The 16,831-nt window shown below is 41.6% G+C and overlaps 1 protein-coding gene across 1 annotated transcript; it reads right to left on the bottom strand.

Moving 5' to 3' along the window:
* Positions 1-850: 850 nt before the first annotated feature.
* Positions 851-15,809, bottom strand: LOC311489522 (homer protein homolog 3-like; the record flags this gene model as incomplete). The annotated part of the gene is made up of 10 exons (XM_084546640.1): positions 851-2,964; positions 3,078-3,158; positions 3,316-3,423; positions 6,892-7,048; positions 9,335-9,468; positions 10,399-10,407; positions 10,996-11,100; positions 11,207-11,338; positions 13,023-13,179; positions 15,787-15,809. The coding sequence occupies 10 exons, from the start codon at positions 15,807-15,809 to the stop codon at positions 2,779-2,781; spliced, it is 1,092 nt and encodes a 363-aa protein (XP_084402766.1). The 3' UTR covers positions 851-2,778.
* Between the last annotated feature and the right edge of the window lie 1,022 nt (positions 15,810-16,831).

Below are 16,831 nucleotides of genomic sequence, written 5' to 3'. Positions count from 1 at the left end.
GAGTTTATGCACATATATAATTATCAAGTACTGTGCTTAAGTACAATTTGAGGTACTTGTACTTTACTTAAACATTTCAAACTTTCACTTTTCATTAATATTGTGTTTTTTTTTTCTCCACCATTTTTTTTGTCAACCTTTGTTAACTTTAAGATGAAGATTTTACACAACTTGATCTATCTCTAAGGTGCAAGGAGAAGGTGAAGAAGTCAGAAGTCTAGGAGCAAGCTGAAACGTCTAAGATTAAAGCTTTTTCCACTATTTGTGTTGCTTGAGTTTTGAAGCCATTATTGCAGCGCAAACACAAACAGCTGGGTGGAAACATGTGGAATGGAGATAAAGTCGCCTGAAGAGACGAAGAGCGCGGTCACAGTTGACTCTGAAGGTACCAGATGGGTTATTAAGGCTGTAACTAACCTGTGCTCTGCAGTTCTCAGAAAGACACAATGAAGTGACCCACATATTTGTTATTTTGAACTCAAAATTAGTTCCGACCCTCTGTGCAACACTCGTCTACAATAAGGCGCCGTCAACTGCAGCAGGAAGAAGTGTGGACACACCAGAATCAGAGATAAACAGCTGGAATCATTAATCAGTGCTGTCAATAAAACATTTTGACAGGCAAGAAAGAGAACAGTTCATTTTGTAACTGACAGTTATTATACAATTCATCACATCAAGTCACATTTAGAACAGTGGATGAACACCGTGGACACAGCAGTCAACCAACCAAAGAAAACCCAGTGATTGAACTTCCATGCTAAGCAGTAGTATGGACAACTACTGTGATAGAAATATATTCATTGGCAACAGTGGTATAAGGTAAGAAAGTAAATTTGCTCAAGTACAGTTCTATAGTACTTGTATTTTACTTGAGTAGCTATTTTAATTTAATACTACGTTCTATTATGTTTTGGGGGGAAATAATATACTGCATATTTAGCTGATAGCTATAGTTACTTTGCATCAAATTGTTATGAATAACATGAAGTGCAACAACTTGTAATACAGTAAATGAAGCCAGTTGACTTATAAAATAAGTAAAATTAGTTCTACCTCAGCTACAATATTTAGAATCAGCTTGAATGATGATGCATCAGTAATAATGTAATGATATAACACTTTTGGTATGTATATTGCTGAGTATGTTTAAGCACATTCTGCTAATAACACACATTTACTACTGAAACCTACATAGTTCATATAGAGTTGTGATGTATTTGTAATATTATTTTGAAATGTGTAAATTCTGGTGTATTTTGAATGAGTGGTATTCCTACTCCAGTAAAATATATCTGATTAACAAGCTGGTCTACAGGAGCGAAAAAACAAAAACATAAGAAAAACAGCAGTAGAGCAACCGTGTTCTTTGCCTTTATTTCCAAACCACCATGACTACAGCTCAGAGTCTGAGACGCAGAGCCCGGCATGACTTTCCAAGACATCCTCGTAACAGAACAGTAAGGCTTGAAAAGAAAATCGTACAGCATTAGAGACCATGTCAAACCATGATACAGTCTGTGTAATAAAAAGTAGACATTCTGTAGTTTTTAAATTCATTTGCTTTGTTACAGCCGCGCTCTCAAGGCCTGTGGAACACGACCCACAGCTAAAGGTAACATGCTCGAAAACGAACCGAAGGCAAAACACGTCCCTTGGGTTTCCTTGAATGCATCACAAATAAAAATAAACAAGTTATTAAGAGATGACACACAGGATAAGTAATTCAGACTGCGCCAGTCCAAATGTCACTTAAATGTATCTGTAAGACTGAAGTGATCAGTTTCATTTCGTATGGTCTTAACTGTAGCAAGGCTGATTTATAGCATTTGTAAAACCCTTACTTATCCTAGATTTAATTGATTAATACGTCATATGTATTAACATGTACTTGAATCTTTACTGCAGCTTACTAAAGGTTCCTAAAAGCCTAAATGAAGATTCAACAAGCTACTAAAATACCTTATTATTCACTCTGATCTTTGGTGTCAATATTCAGATCTACTCTTCAAGTTGTGCATCCATTAATTATCTTAATTACAAACACTACTAGCATACTGTTTCACTGTAAATATGTATCATTGCTTATTCCTGTGGAAATCTTCAACTATTTATTGTCCACAACACTATAGCTGCTACATTACATAAGGGTAACTACAAGACGTTAAGCTTATCACAGCACAGATCAAACCTTATTAAGTGCTTATTCAGTAATCATTATTTTATATGCAGGCTCTTAAATAGGCAAAACTCTAAGACGTTATTTTGTGCATTTTGTTGGCATTCATTTTTCACTGAGCGTCCTCTTCCGTCCCCTCTATGCATTTAGTTGTAAAGGTGAAAAAAACAAGGCCTCGTATCATTCACTTTGACAACGCATTGCCATTTTGTGTACAAAAGTCATACTTAAGAAAAACGACAAGCACCAGTTCTTAATAATAATGTCTGGCATTGTTAAGCACTTACCTTAAAGTTGGTTTATTGCATTGAATGTTTACCCTTGTAAAGCAACATGAAGCGTTAAATGCTAGATTGGACAAGCGCTACCGTGTGACTGCAGCTGCTTAGGCCAAACACCTACAGGATATGTTGTTGAATGGAGCACAGCCACTGCTGCAACACAGACATGGAGTGACCATCGTGCGGCTGAGGTGAGTCTTGTGCTTGAAGAGGACAGGGACCAGCTCCATCTTGTTTTGTTTCCTGCTTGCCGCCGTGGCAAATTTACCCTCGTCATGCGTTCCGTTGCGCTCACAGGTTGCGTTTTGCCCTTCCTTCTTATTTGTCGATAAGTTTAACAAGGCTCTGGCGGAGGTCGTTAAGGTCAAATATCTTGATGTCCAGTATTTCTATGGCCCTCTGGATCTCAGTATCCATGCGATCCCGATCCTCCAGAGTGTTATTCAGGTTCTGCTCCGCGTTCTGGATGCGACGCTCCAACTCTGAATTTCGCATCTCCATCTCCTGCATTAACGGTAGATAAGGAAGGTACATAAAGGCTTAGAAGGTTTTTATTTATTAAACATGTCAATAACTAATTAAATCATACCAGGTTACTGTAATAATGTATTTCCTACCCGTAATCTGTGCATGGCCTCGTCCCGGTCATGTTCCATTTCATGGTACTCGGCTTTCTTGCTTTGCAAAATGTGAATTTCCTGGAAAGGAGTCAAGCAGGAATCAACCAAGGAATCAACCATCTGATTTTAATATGCTGCGCAGATGTATCTTTGACTTTCTTGTTGCTGAGTGGAGCTTAATCAGTCTATTATCTGTGTTGAACACAGCTGATGATCACATAAAATATAATCTAACCTCATCTTTGGCTTTCAGCAAGGCCTCCAGTTCCTCCAAGGACTGAGTCAGCTCATCCTTCAGCAGGTCACTGGGGCCTTGTCCTCCATGAGCCTCAAGTTCAGCCACCTTTAATTACACAATTAATTAAAGGAAGAACATAGAAACGAGCTTTACACACACATTTTGAGTTGCATTTTGCACATCTGTCCCATTTGGACTTCTTTTTCACTGAGCAGGTATCACGGCCACCACCAAAGTCAAAACTTAATTAACACACACACGAAGGTGCAGAACCATGTGAGTACACCATTCTTTATTTTCCTTCATCAGGTGGTGTCCAATGAATCCAGTGTTAATTTTCCACACTGGTCAGCACCTAATAGTGCTTGCATTCTCAAATTAAGAAATAATTTGGACTAACACTGTCATCAATAGCACAACTTCCTGTTCACTAAACATTACGACCCAAACAGCAATTTTACAGACACGTACAGTAGGTTAAAAGATACTTCTCTATTCAGGCTGAACACTTGGCCTATAGCCTGGCAGTCAGTTTATGTGTTGAAACATAAAGTGACTGAGGTTATAAATGTTGCTACTAATGATGTTGTATGCGATGTAGAACATATATAAAAAATCTTGTGTAAAACTTTGTTTAATAGAGTAAAATAGATAGATTACGATCCTAGAGTCATGCTACTAGCTCTTACACAGCAGGGCTTTTTATTAAATGCCAACATCAGCATGCCAACAAGCCCCCAGTGATAATGCTAACATCATCATGTTAATCATTTGATCTAATCTAATGTAGTTTGACAACTTGCTAACATTTAATAGACCTTTGTCACATCTCGACTTGTCAAAGTAGAAAAAGAAAATGTGAATTAATAATGGCTGCATTTCACTTAGTAGACTTTTGCTTTTGTGTATGTTGGTTCTTGTTTATTGCATTCACTTGTAAACTCCATATTAACAGCACCCACTTGTGGTATTCACAGTCTTGTTAAGTAGAAATTTTTAGAGAGTTCACAAGTTGTGACGTGCTGGCTAAAGTTTTCAGAAATGGCAGAGGTGGGTGTTACGTTAATGTATTGTAATTTAGTCATTGGTCTTTTCTTTATAATTTTATAATATTTTGAGGCAAATGTTGATATACTCTAAGGCCTCATCTTTTCAGTATGCCGTTACATTTACGAAACTAAGTTACACAGTCGTTAGCATGCTAAACTGTGGCTAAACATGCTAAACAAACCTCTGTGGGTTATAGAAGCTGACAGTTGCCTAGCAGCAGTGTTCTAGCTGTGTTCTCTGTTCCCATGTGGTAACCACAAGCTCACGAGCTCTATATGAAAGCAGGAACTGTCCTGGATTACCTAAGCTAACAAAGCCATCATTAATTCATGTACTTGCGTACTGTGACGAGTCAAAATGTCTGAAAAAGGTCTATTAGCATCTAACCCAGCACTGCTGAAGCTCAAGGTCTGGCTAATTGTTTTGCAAGTATTTGAGCACAAACTGAGACAAATACATTGTTGACCTCATCCCTACCACAAACAAAGATGGTAGGGATGTTCACTGTCATTAGGACTGACTGTATCAACATCTATATATCAACATCTATATAAATGATAATCCGTTGCCAGCAGTTGTTGAAATATTTCAGTCTGGACTAAAGTGAGGAACAGACCTACCAGCAGACTGTATCACTGATTGTTGTCTAAACTTGAAAACTAAAAATAACAAGATCAAAACTACTCAAAGGCAAACAGCTGATTTCTTAACAGGATTCATTTTGTTACAGACAAACATCAACCTCTTGCTTTTAATCACATATGAATATGATGGATACATTTTTACCTTCTTAAGATTTAAGTACCTTGCTACTTCATCCAAAAGACCTAGATAATAGTAAGAGACACAATCTGGATTTACATCCGCATTGCATTGTCATTTGTTCCCAATGAATCTGAAAAGAAAAAACAAACAAAAAAAAAAACACAAAGGACACCTCTAAAGACCCCCCACCCCATCACCACCACCACCTCTCGACAGGATGGATTATTTTAAACCGTGTATGGCTGAGACTATGAGGAGCGGCAGAAAAAAAAGACAAGCGAGTGGATGCCAGCTCCCTCTGGTGATTTTTCATTTTTTCCTAACTGGGACATTGAAAGTAGGATATTGCTGTCCTACAAACCCCTCTCCCTCTCACACCCCCCCAGAGACATGAACCATTTTCAGCCACCTGGTCCCCTTCTTCAGACACAGGGAACTAGCTCGGTCCAAAGGAGACAGGGTTCCTCTCACTTTTATATGAATTAATTTGTTGTCATAGACCAAAATAGAGAAAAGTATTTCTTGTTGAAATACCAGACGAGTGCCAGAGAATTAAAAGAGCAGTGATCGATGCTGCAAGACTGGACTATAATGGAAAAGGATCAAGGCATTAAAGCATTGAATCAGAGAGGTTTGTAATTGTCAGCCCGAGGCGAGGTCGTTCCCCAAGGAATCGGTTACCAGCAAAGGTGAAAATACATTTTATTGATGAGTGGGGAGAGAGCGCAGAGACATCTGCATCCACTGGAAACTGAAAAGTAATTCAAGTGCAAAACTCTCCCGAGGCTCGAGGTGTTTAGAGCGAACTCCCTTGTGGTCAAATGTGACACTGCTGTGTGCGTAGTGAACCGCTTCACCCGCACCTTGATTAAAGCTTTGGAGGGAAAAACACTTCAACACAAGTCATGTCAAAGAATGATGAAGTGTTTCACTGGCCAGACTTTTTTTTTCCTGAACAAGTACTTTCAAACCAAAAAAAAAAAATGAAGTGAAAAGGCAACCAACCAAAACCAGCATGACCTCCCTCAGAAGAGAGAGACATGCACCTTGGTCATAACTGAGAAGAACAGAGTGACAGGTCGAGTCCCGTCAGACTCACCTTGTTCTTGTTTGTAGAAAGCTTTATTTTAGCAGTGTCTCTTCTGGAGCTACACAGCTCCAGAATTTATAATGAGGCGTGACCTTAACCATCAGCATCGATGCTGCAGATTAAAACAGAACCACTGTATATGCGCATGGAGGACTCTAAGAGAAAACGACTACTCGGTACAGTGTTTGACTCAGGGTGCAGCTTCTAATGCTTCTTTGGCTTCTTTAGTTTAATAACTAGATGAGTCCCACTTTTTAATTGCAATAAAATGTTTCAACAGTCACCTCCGGTCTAAGAAACCTTGTGATCGTGCATCTATGTCCTATAAATTATACAGTATCAACGTTGTCATCTACCAGCGAATCCCTCCATTCTCTAAACTGCTCTTTTGGGTTAATGGTTGCCATGGCGGACTCTCTAACCATTGCATTGGGTTTGAGGCAATGTCTAATGGGAAATTTTGAGTTTGTTGTTGAATCCCTGGAACAAACTGGAGGACCCAAAGGAGACATGCTTTAATCTATTGTCTATAAAGTTGAATGATGTACACGTTTCTTTCCCGTTGATGTTGTGATAGTAGCTGAGTCAGTGCTCAGGGTAGGTACACTTAAAACAGACCATCCTCTCACTGCCCTCTGAGAGTCAGTGTTAAAGCAGCAGAGACTCACCTGCTCTCTGAGCCGTTCAGTCTCCTCCTGATATGCTGATAGCTGTTTCTTCCACTGCTCCACATTAGCATTAGCCTCATGCAAAGCGGCCACCAACTTGGAGTTGCTGTCCTGCAGAGTGAAGAGCTCAGCCTCCAGGTTCATCTCACAAATAGACCTAAAAGACACAAACATACATAAACATATGATACTATAGCATGCACTGCATAGACAAGAGGAACTTAAAATGTTCAGAACAGATGAGCACATGACAACTTGGTTAGTGTGATGAGATGATTCGGTATTAGCGTAGCAGTTTGACCTTAACTAACACAAGAACCGAGAGGCTGAAAAGACACCTTGAAAAAATAATGATGACGTGATAATGATCTCTTGCTGAAAGAGATACAGCAATGCCTTTTTGACCAACTACATTTTGTGGAGTCAACTTTGTCTCTGTAAACCACTATATTTCATTTAGCAACTATCTAGATTTGGATTCTATAACAAACTACAGTTCTTGATTTCACTGATGATTAACTCTTTACTTACAGAGTGGGAATCAATGTGGGTTAAACAAGTTTATGCAGTCTTTGAAATGAAAATATCACACGGGTGTCTTTTGTACACTTGTTTTTAAAACCCTTCAGTTCACTGTTAAAACTGAGTCTTGCACCAAATAAATGGCTGAATACTATAGTTACAGCTAACTGTACAGCTGCCAAGGCTTTGGAAGATGATGAAAGGTTGATGGCCTGGTTAACACAATCACCAACCCACTACAGAGGATTTAAAGAGGCTATATGAGGGGCTACAGCCTGCAAGCAGCAAAGCTGCAGCCTGGAGTGAAGGTCATTTCACAGGTCTTGTAAGAAAGCAAAGATACACTTATTAAAAACTGCAGAATGGAAGAGCAAACCAACTGTCTATATTTGAAGACTGAAGGTGACATTGAAAGGCTGAAACAGCAATGACGGCCTAATGGAGGGGAATCATCAAACCTGAGATATTTTAGAGCATCAAGGAACAGACCAAGATAACTATCTGCATGGCTTTAAACTGAATCTACTTTGGGACTATGCATACCGCATATTCAGTCTCAAATGATAGATTCATAGTAAACTCACTAATAAAACTAGTCTCTACACAGTTCATGGGTGCACCTACACTCCACTAACATATGAGACACTTCAGTCCATGTTTTGCTGCCAGTAGACAACATCAGTCAGATTCTCTCCTCATCTTTGATCCTTTGCCTTCAGTCTGTCCTTCCACATCTCAAAAGCTTGAGGTTGTCACCTGGCAACAGTTTACCATGGCAACGATTCAAGAGCAGCTTTCTGTCGTAATAATTGGACTGTAGGGTATAAAAGCATTGTGGGTGGCTCAAAGGACTGAATGGAGGGAAGCTTTATTTGATGTTATGTATGAGTCAACACCTCAACAATGGCCTCTTTACTTTCTGGAGAGCTTAACAAATCCAATGACGTCCAACTTTAATTAACTCGAGAAATGAAAACCATGCTAATACTCAGGTAACGTTTACCTGTTGAAGTGCAACCAGAAGCACAGTCCAGTGGATCACTTGAGATGTGTAACAACCTCATAAAACTGAGGTTAATTATTGGTTATTGTAACAAAGTTGAAGGGAATCGGTCAACACTTACTTACTTACGCATTTCCATCTGCTCAATATAAAGCTACAGCCATAAAAGCACCGTCTAAATGCACAAAATCCACCAACCAATTTAGAAATGCTGGTATTTGTTTAACATCTGGACAGATCCAGGCTAGCTATTTACCCCGTCTAGTCTTTATGCAAAGCTAAGCTCACAAACAACCAGAAATGACAGCAGAATCAATCTGTCCATCTAAATCTCTGCAAGAAAGCGAACAAGCATTTTCCCCCAGCGCTGTAAAAGAATCCATGCATTTAACCAAAACAAGGTCAGTTTATGAAAAAAAAAACTGACTGAAGCTTTCGTTAGGAGTTTGCTCAGTTGCCATGGCGACCCGGTGGCAGGTGACCATCCACACTAGGTCACGTGATGAAAACCGAACCGTCTCCTTGACAACCGAGCAGCTCCAGCATCCACTGAGGAAGGCTGTGAGATGCGGTTGAAATGTCAGGCATCTTTTGAGGAAATCAACCTTGTGCTACATTTTATTTTAAATCAAACCGCCGTCTCTGGGGCCAGTAGTGAAATTTCTAGATGAATGTCTTGTATGTGACGGAGAGAAACTGTCGATTTATGATACAACATTTGCAAAGGACACACACACAATTACCAAACTGAAAGCCAGCACAAAAAAAATAACATTTCTCAAAAGTGTTCTTATCACAGGAAGTTAAATGTTTGAAGTTTGATTGGATTCAGAAAAGGGATAATGTGTGTCTGACCTCCTGGGCTTCAGTTTAGTGTGTGTGTGTGTGTGTGTGTGTGTATGTGGGTAACTCATTTACCCTTCAGAGAGCATCTTTTTAATGCGCTCCTTCTCAGAAGCCAGGGTGATGTCGGCGCTCTGGCTGCGGAAAAGCTTGTCCTCCGGGCCATTCACACACATCACCGGTGGAGACTGGAGTTCATCCGAGAGGTCCTGAGGAACACATCAGTAAATGGACTCTCATAATAACAATCAGACAGCATTATAATGAAACACAATATCTACACTGAATGGATTCTTTCAAACAGGAGAGCGGATGAAGAGAAAGGCTTTTAAAAGTGGAAATCACATTCACGGCCAGTAATTGTTTCGACTACTTAGTGTTCAAGTAAAACTATATACCAGAACTTAAGAATAAGAATGACTTGCTCTATGCTATCTCCGGTCTTGATAGACTCACCTGGTGACATACACTGATCAGGCATAACATTATGACAGGAGAAATAAATAACACTGAGCGTCTTCTGACATGTCAGTGTTCTGCTGGGAAACATTTGGACCTGGCATTCATGTGGATGTTACTTAGACATGTACCACCCACCTAGACCAGACCAGACCAGACCAGGCACCCCCACCCCATAGCAATGACACTCGTTGATGGCAGCAGCCATCCCCAGCAGGATGAAACATGAAAAACAGCACAAGGTGTTGACCTGGCCTCCAAATTCACTAGATCCCAGACTGTTCAAGTGTTTGTGGGATGATCCACAGAGGCCCCTCCCCTCAATCCATAGGACCCAAAGCCCCCCCACTAACAACATTCTGTTGCCAGACACCACAGGACACCCTCAGAAGACCCATGTCCATTTTCTGATCGGTCACAACTGTTTTGGAGGCACAAGGGAGACCAACACAATATTAGGAAGGTGGTCATAATGTTATGACTGATAAGTGTATGCAGTAATATTAAAACAGGCTTGGTGTCTGCCTTGAATGATAAAATAAGAGCTTAGCTAACATGAAGGCTCATTTTCTAGAAATCATTCAGAGCAAATATAAAGTCATTAAAGATACAGGGAAAGAAACAAAGACTTGTTCTATGTGTAAACATATTTCCTGTAGTTCAACCATCAAAAGACTCACCTGTGAGAACTATAGAGGAGATCCATGAGGTGGAGAAACAGACAAAGAGACATGTCATCACGAAGCACAAAATACATAATGACCTTCTCAGAATATCACAATCACAGGCATGCTTAGGAGACAGCAGTTACGGGGTGCACTGCCACTTAGGAAGTGCAATTAAATGACGCACTTGGCAATTTTCTGGAGCTCTGGCTTTTCCAACGTGTTCATTAAATCGATAAAGAGGTGGAGTGAGGGACACCACTTGGAATCTGTTCAGCCGTAGAATTAAAAAGGAAATAGGCATGTTCCTCATGGCCAGGCAGATGTAACTGATGGCTGATTATTCTCTATTGATTAGAAAGCCTCTGAGCTGACTACATTTTCATCATTACCCTGTTTCAGTCAAAGGATTCTGGGTATAGCTGCGGGTAGAAGATGTGAATGCAGCGGACTGCTGAGCAGCACAGGATAATTTTACCACCGTCCTAGTTTTCCTCGCTTTCACTTCCCTCCGAGACAAGTGACCCAGCTCGTGGTTCTTTCGCTTCTCTTCCTCCTCTCTCCATCCCTGCTTTGATTCAATCACAGCAGTTCTCACAGGGCGGAGCTCACCTGAGGAGCAGCGATGGTAAGCGCAGTGTTGGCCAGTTCTTTGTCCTGCGATTTTTCTCGTGCCAGACGAGCCGCATCTTTCACCTCCTTAAACTTGTCTGAAAACTTTTCAGAAGAGGATGAGTCACAGCTTGTTTCACCTGATGAACCCCAAACAAAATAACCATTGGAAAGGGCCAATAAGGTTCAGGACTGAAGTACTTTAGTTTACCTGATGCAGTTGCTGCTCTGTGGCGAACCCCAGACCGTAGACAGTGTTGGCCCTGCTGTCAGCCCACTGGCCAAACTTCTGGGACGTCTTAGTAAATGTCATGCTGGGTGTAACAGTGCAGTTGATAATTGCCTACAGATGCAGGGATGACAAAAGTGACACTTAACAGATGCGTCGGGGAAGATGCTTTATGTTCCTTGAGAACATAAAGGCTATGTTCCTGATGCTGTTTGTTGATTTTACATCACCAGTTTGTTTTAACAAAAGTTGTTTTTTTAGGTTGATTGAACGAATAACCAAAAATGTCAGTGCTGTGTAAATTAAGGTTTTACACTTATCACCATTATGTAAGAACAATCACATATTTGTCTTTGCTAGCAACATGGCTCCAGGCGTATCAGTGGACACTCTGATACAGACTGAAATATTTCTAAGTATGATGTTGATGTTGATGATCCCCTGATCTCCCTGAAGGCACCGTGAGCTTGAGAGTTTGGGAATTTAATGAAATATGCAAGTATTGAAGAGATTGACTTCACAGTCGACTCACACATCCTACAGAGCAACATTAGGACATAATTAGGACATCATATTAATGTGTCCAAAACCTTCGTTTGTGACCAAAAAACTGCAAAACTAATAAAACTGATTCACAGCTGCATTTTCTATTTACTGCCATTCAGTGAATACCAACCTCAGAGACAGAACATGGTACGGTAACACAATATCAGCCAAACATTGTGACCAGGTTAACTTGCTGCTGTTATCATTTATCGCAACGTACTGTACATTGGGGAGCACACAGAGACACTTGCATGGCTATTATCATTTTTCTATTAGTGCTCTTGTGTTCACTACGGAACAAAGTATCACCTTGTTAACTGATCAGTAAGTTAATGTTTCATATTTTTGCTTATTATAACATTAGCGTCAGCTCTTTATTGGCCTAATATTCGAGACCAGTTGTGATATATTTCTGTCAGTCACAAACGCTTATTGTCTAAAGGAAATTCAGAGCAGAAGCAGCCGATGCCCAATCACAGCACATCCACTGGGTTCATCACCTCATTCTCAGCAAAGTGACCTCTTTCCCCCTTTGGCACAGGAGAAAAAAAAAATATTCAAGCGGACCTATTTATAAACCCCTTTACGTCATCTCCAGTGTTACGATAATGGAACCGGTTTAAAATCCCAGAATTGCAGGGCAACGGCAGCTTAGGACGAAGCTTTTTCCTCCTTCTCTCTGCCAGTCCAACAAATGATTACATGAACTCAACTGTCCGCTATTCTGCGGCGACATGTTTGACATAACATGTTGGACGGTGGCAGCAGCAGTGAAGATTACCGTGGAGCCAGACACCAGTCCTGGCAGGATTGGGCTGCTGAACGACCAACTGCCACCCCGCAGTGCCTTCTGGGAGGCAGAAATGTGGGTCACACCAGAGGTGCTAAGAAGAGATCAGATAGACCCCCACCCCCAGTGGTTGATGTGTTCTTTTACTCGTAATCTAAATCCACAGCCCCGTAAGAAAGAAGCTCTGGCTGTTGATTTGTTGAGATTCACTCGGTTTACTTTCTTAACCTTTCAGACTTTGTGGTAGGAGTGCGGTTGGTGAAGAGGAAAATCAATTTGAAGCTGCTGTTTGTCGTCAGTTGTTTGTCCTGTGACTCTGTTGCAAATACTGCCAAGCCCATGAGCTTCACTGTAGTCAAGCAGCATAATACTACCTTAAAAAAACTTAAGTGTACGATCAAGACAATCAAGTTTTGTAATCTTTACAGTTTTGTCTTTAACTGCCACTTTCCGCGCTCTCACCTTGGTCCCGCCCACGCTGATGATGCGGTAGACGTTGCGGTTGGCGTCGTAGAAGAAGGACACCGTGACGGCATGCTTGCTGGCAGGTATCCAGTTCCTCTTGGTGGTGGGGTCAATCTGGAATACATGGGCCCGGGCGCTGAAGATAGGCTGCTCCCTGGAGGAGGGAACACAGAGATGATGATGAGACATTGTAAGAATATGTTCCTATATAAAGAAAGAAAATCAAAGTGAAAATCCCTCCATGTGGGAAGGTCTTTAGGTTTAGAAGGAAGCGAATATAATGGAGTGACCTTTGAGTTAATTCATTCCTTCCATTAGGAGCAGGAGGTTTAAAGTCTTCAAAACAAAAGAGAAAGCTTTTTGCATAAACTAAAATGATTTTCACTCCTGATGTGAGCATTTAAACCTTTAAAACATCTTCCATTAAAACCCATTATCAAACTATTTGGCTTGAAAATCCTCTCTCTTTTGCTTATTTTCATAATGGGACATGTCTATCTGCCTCGCTGCCATCCAGGGACAGATGTAGAATCATCCTTTGGCTTTCTCCCACACTTTTCCCTGCGTCATTCACCAACTGTACGAGGTTAGCTGGCAGCGGATGAGGACTAGAGCGCTCTAAACCCTCTCCAGAGCCGTTCACCCTCCATGCTCTGATCTGCTCCTGGCAGAATGTGCGGACATGTATCCTGGATACGAGGTAAATATATCAAAGCAACAAAGTCATTGCCATGTGGTATGAATAGCCACGCTGCTAAAGGTCTCTTCAACGCTGCCGCCGTTCTTCACTCTAATCTCTGCTGCCCATCTCATAGAAATGCTGGCAGAAAGAGGGGTCGAGTTAAAGAATGAAATGCTAAAAACCGGGACACTTCTTCTTTGGTGCAGGATTGTAAATTGCTGTGGATATTCCCAGTGGAACCGGATTATTTTGGCCAGTCATTGTACATTTATATCTGACCCTATTAGTGAAACACAAACCCAATAACGGGCTTCTGTGTGTGTGTGTGTGTGTGTGTTTCTCTCAGGTTATCACAGTTTAGAAGGGTTAGGGTTAATGTTTAGTGGACTTGCACAGTGTTTCTAGGGCTGACTGGAGATGTTGATGTGAACAGAAGCATTTCAGCCACATTCCAGCCTGATAATAACCTGTGATGTCATTCTTCTCATCTCCAAGTAATCCCGGTGGTATCAGTGGATCTGCTTGCTTAGCTTCCTCAACCACTGATGAACTGATCTAGACCGGGACGGGACTGTCTTTTTAGACTTCAGACTGAGGCTTTCAACTTCTTCTGATATGATTCATCTGGGGAAGACGCTGTGGCATAAAGTTTTGGTTTCATAATTGAAGCATCTGCTTCTAAGGCAATGTAATTAATCTTTGGACGGTGGTGAAAAGGGGGGTTTCCTACTTGAGCAACTCATTCTTTGATCTATAAAAAGCCGAAGCAGGGAACAATTCTGAAATGTGTCTTCCTGTTGCTTGACTCTTTCCATCGCAGCAGTCGAAAAACTTGAATTGATTCTACTGTCATCAGCTGAGGAGCTGAGGGTTATTTGCCTTGGAGGTCCAGATGTTAGGACAATGAATTCTAGGACAGTGAAAAAAGATAACAGAGCAGATAAAATAATCGTCCCAACGTTGCCATGCGTTGACCTTGCCCGAGGTGATGTGCTTGGCAGCAGAATATCTGGCCTCCACCTGAGCAACATGGCTCTACAAACCTGATCGACCAGTAATCAAACACACAGAGGACGACTGGGTGCAAGTGTGTGTCAACATGTGCTGCATCCCGTGTGTGAACACTGTTGTTGTGACACATTCTTTTGACATAAAACTGTGTGTGTCTGTGTGTGCGTGTGCGTGTGCGTGTGCGTGTGCGTGTGTGTGTGCGTGTGTGTGTGTGTGTGTGTGTGTGTGTGTGTGTGGGTGTGTGTGTGCGCTGTTAACTGGGCAGCGGTGCAATACAATTACTTGACCTTCATCCTCAGCAGATGGACATGTCCTACTTAATGGGGGTCTCGAAACGCAGTGACCAGGGTTGTACCCCGCTAATTCCTCCAACAATCAACAACACCCATAATCTGCTTTACCGGGTTTCTCCTGCCACCCTGATCTATTTATATCCTATAAACACACACAGATGTTAAACAACAGAATTAATGCTAAGACTTTTCTATTATTTCATTCATTTAGTGGAAATGTTCCTGTTTTGCCGGTGCTAAAAGAAAGGAGGAAATAATAATAATAATAAGAGGCACAGGATGATTAGAACATCTCGGATACTATGAATGAAACGCCTGCTCTCCGTGCCAACTTTCATTCCCCAATCTTTTGGTACAAGTGCAATAAAAGCATCTTAAGCACAGTCATTACTGGGAATTATGCTTCAAATAATATACCGACTCTGGGGGCATGCAAAGGAAAAACATTACGCGAGATGATTGCCTTAATTTAAGAGATTCATAAAGCCTGAAGAGATCCTGAAGAGATTCTGCAGATGCTGTGTTAGTGCAAGAAAGTAGAACATTGCTCCAGATGTGCTGCACAGCCAAACCCAGCAGAGGACTGATGAATCTTGATTGAATCTCTGCAGTACGACTACAGTTTTAAACCGCTACAGCAGTGTATTTTCAGTTGGAGCAAACTTTCAAATTAAGACCCTAAGTTATTTATTTCAGGTTGGAGTGTGTGGCGTCCCAAGCTCATATAGTAAAAGTGTGAGATACAGAAAAGAAAAGGGACTCGAAATGTTCTTACCTTTCTCTGTGGTGAGGATACATCTTAAAAGCTGACTGAGACTTCTTTTCTACATTGAATGAAAGAGTGAGGGTTAAAGCTGTTAAACCAACAAGTATATTCTCGTGGTGTAAAACGGATCTAACAAGAATCATAACGTTCAAAGAGTTTTTTCCTCGGTTTTCACCATTTCTTTTTCTTTTTTTCATTTTATGTGGCACAGGAAAAGAGTGCGACTTACCCCATTTCGGTGTAAACCCTAGTAAAGTCTGTTATCTAATAATATTTCCTCACTGGATCCGCCGCTGTCTCAGTCTCCTCTGTCTTCCCGTCTGAGCCACCAGATGCTTTCTTCCTGCTTTATTCTCCAGGGGGGGAAGGTTTCACCGCAAGGCAGCCACACACAAGCCTGCTGCAGCCTGCGAGCTGTCCCGATCGCCGGAGTCCACCGAGCAGCTCTGCTCTGCGGAGCGCACAGAGTCACAACCCGGATGAGGCAGCGCTGCTGACCTCGATGACTGGAGAGACCGCGGACCGATCCCAGATCATCTTTGTCCGGTGAGAGCAGAAAGCGACCGCGGTTATTCCACCCCTAGTCTTTCTCAGCCTTGCTCCTCTCCAGTTTTCAGTTCTTCATCCAGCTGCCCGGCTGCTCGCAGTCAAAGAGCCGACAGTAGAGTACCACCTGCTGGCTCCGCAGGGTCCGAACACCCGCTCCAGCTGTTTGAGGCAGTGAGGCAGGGAAACTGTGTCAACCTGCCCGCAGCCAATGAGCCTGCATGTGTGCGTACTGCAAACTGGACCTTATAGGTCTGCTTGGGGGGTTGCCAGGTTTAAGGCTAAATGCATTCCTGCCCCGGAGGAAAATCTATGACCTGAAAAGATTAAATAGTCACACTAAATATCCAATTTAGGCCTACAGCTGAAGTAAAATGATTATTTTTATCATCAGAATTCTCCTTTTATGACTTCCTGTGCATATTTAAGGGGCAGTCACACACTCCACCTGCAGAAAAACTGAGAAATAAAACACCGAAATCATGTGCAATGAGCAAAAAGAAGCAAA

This window comes from Chelon labrosus (assembly GCF_963514085.1).
Source record: "Chelon labrosus genome assembly, chromosome: 6".
NCBI lineage: Eukaryota > Metazoa > Chordata > Actinopteri > Mugiliformes > Mugilidae > Chelon > Chelon labrosus.
This window is presented reverse-complemented; position numbering and strand designations above follow the sequence as displayed.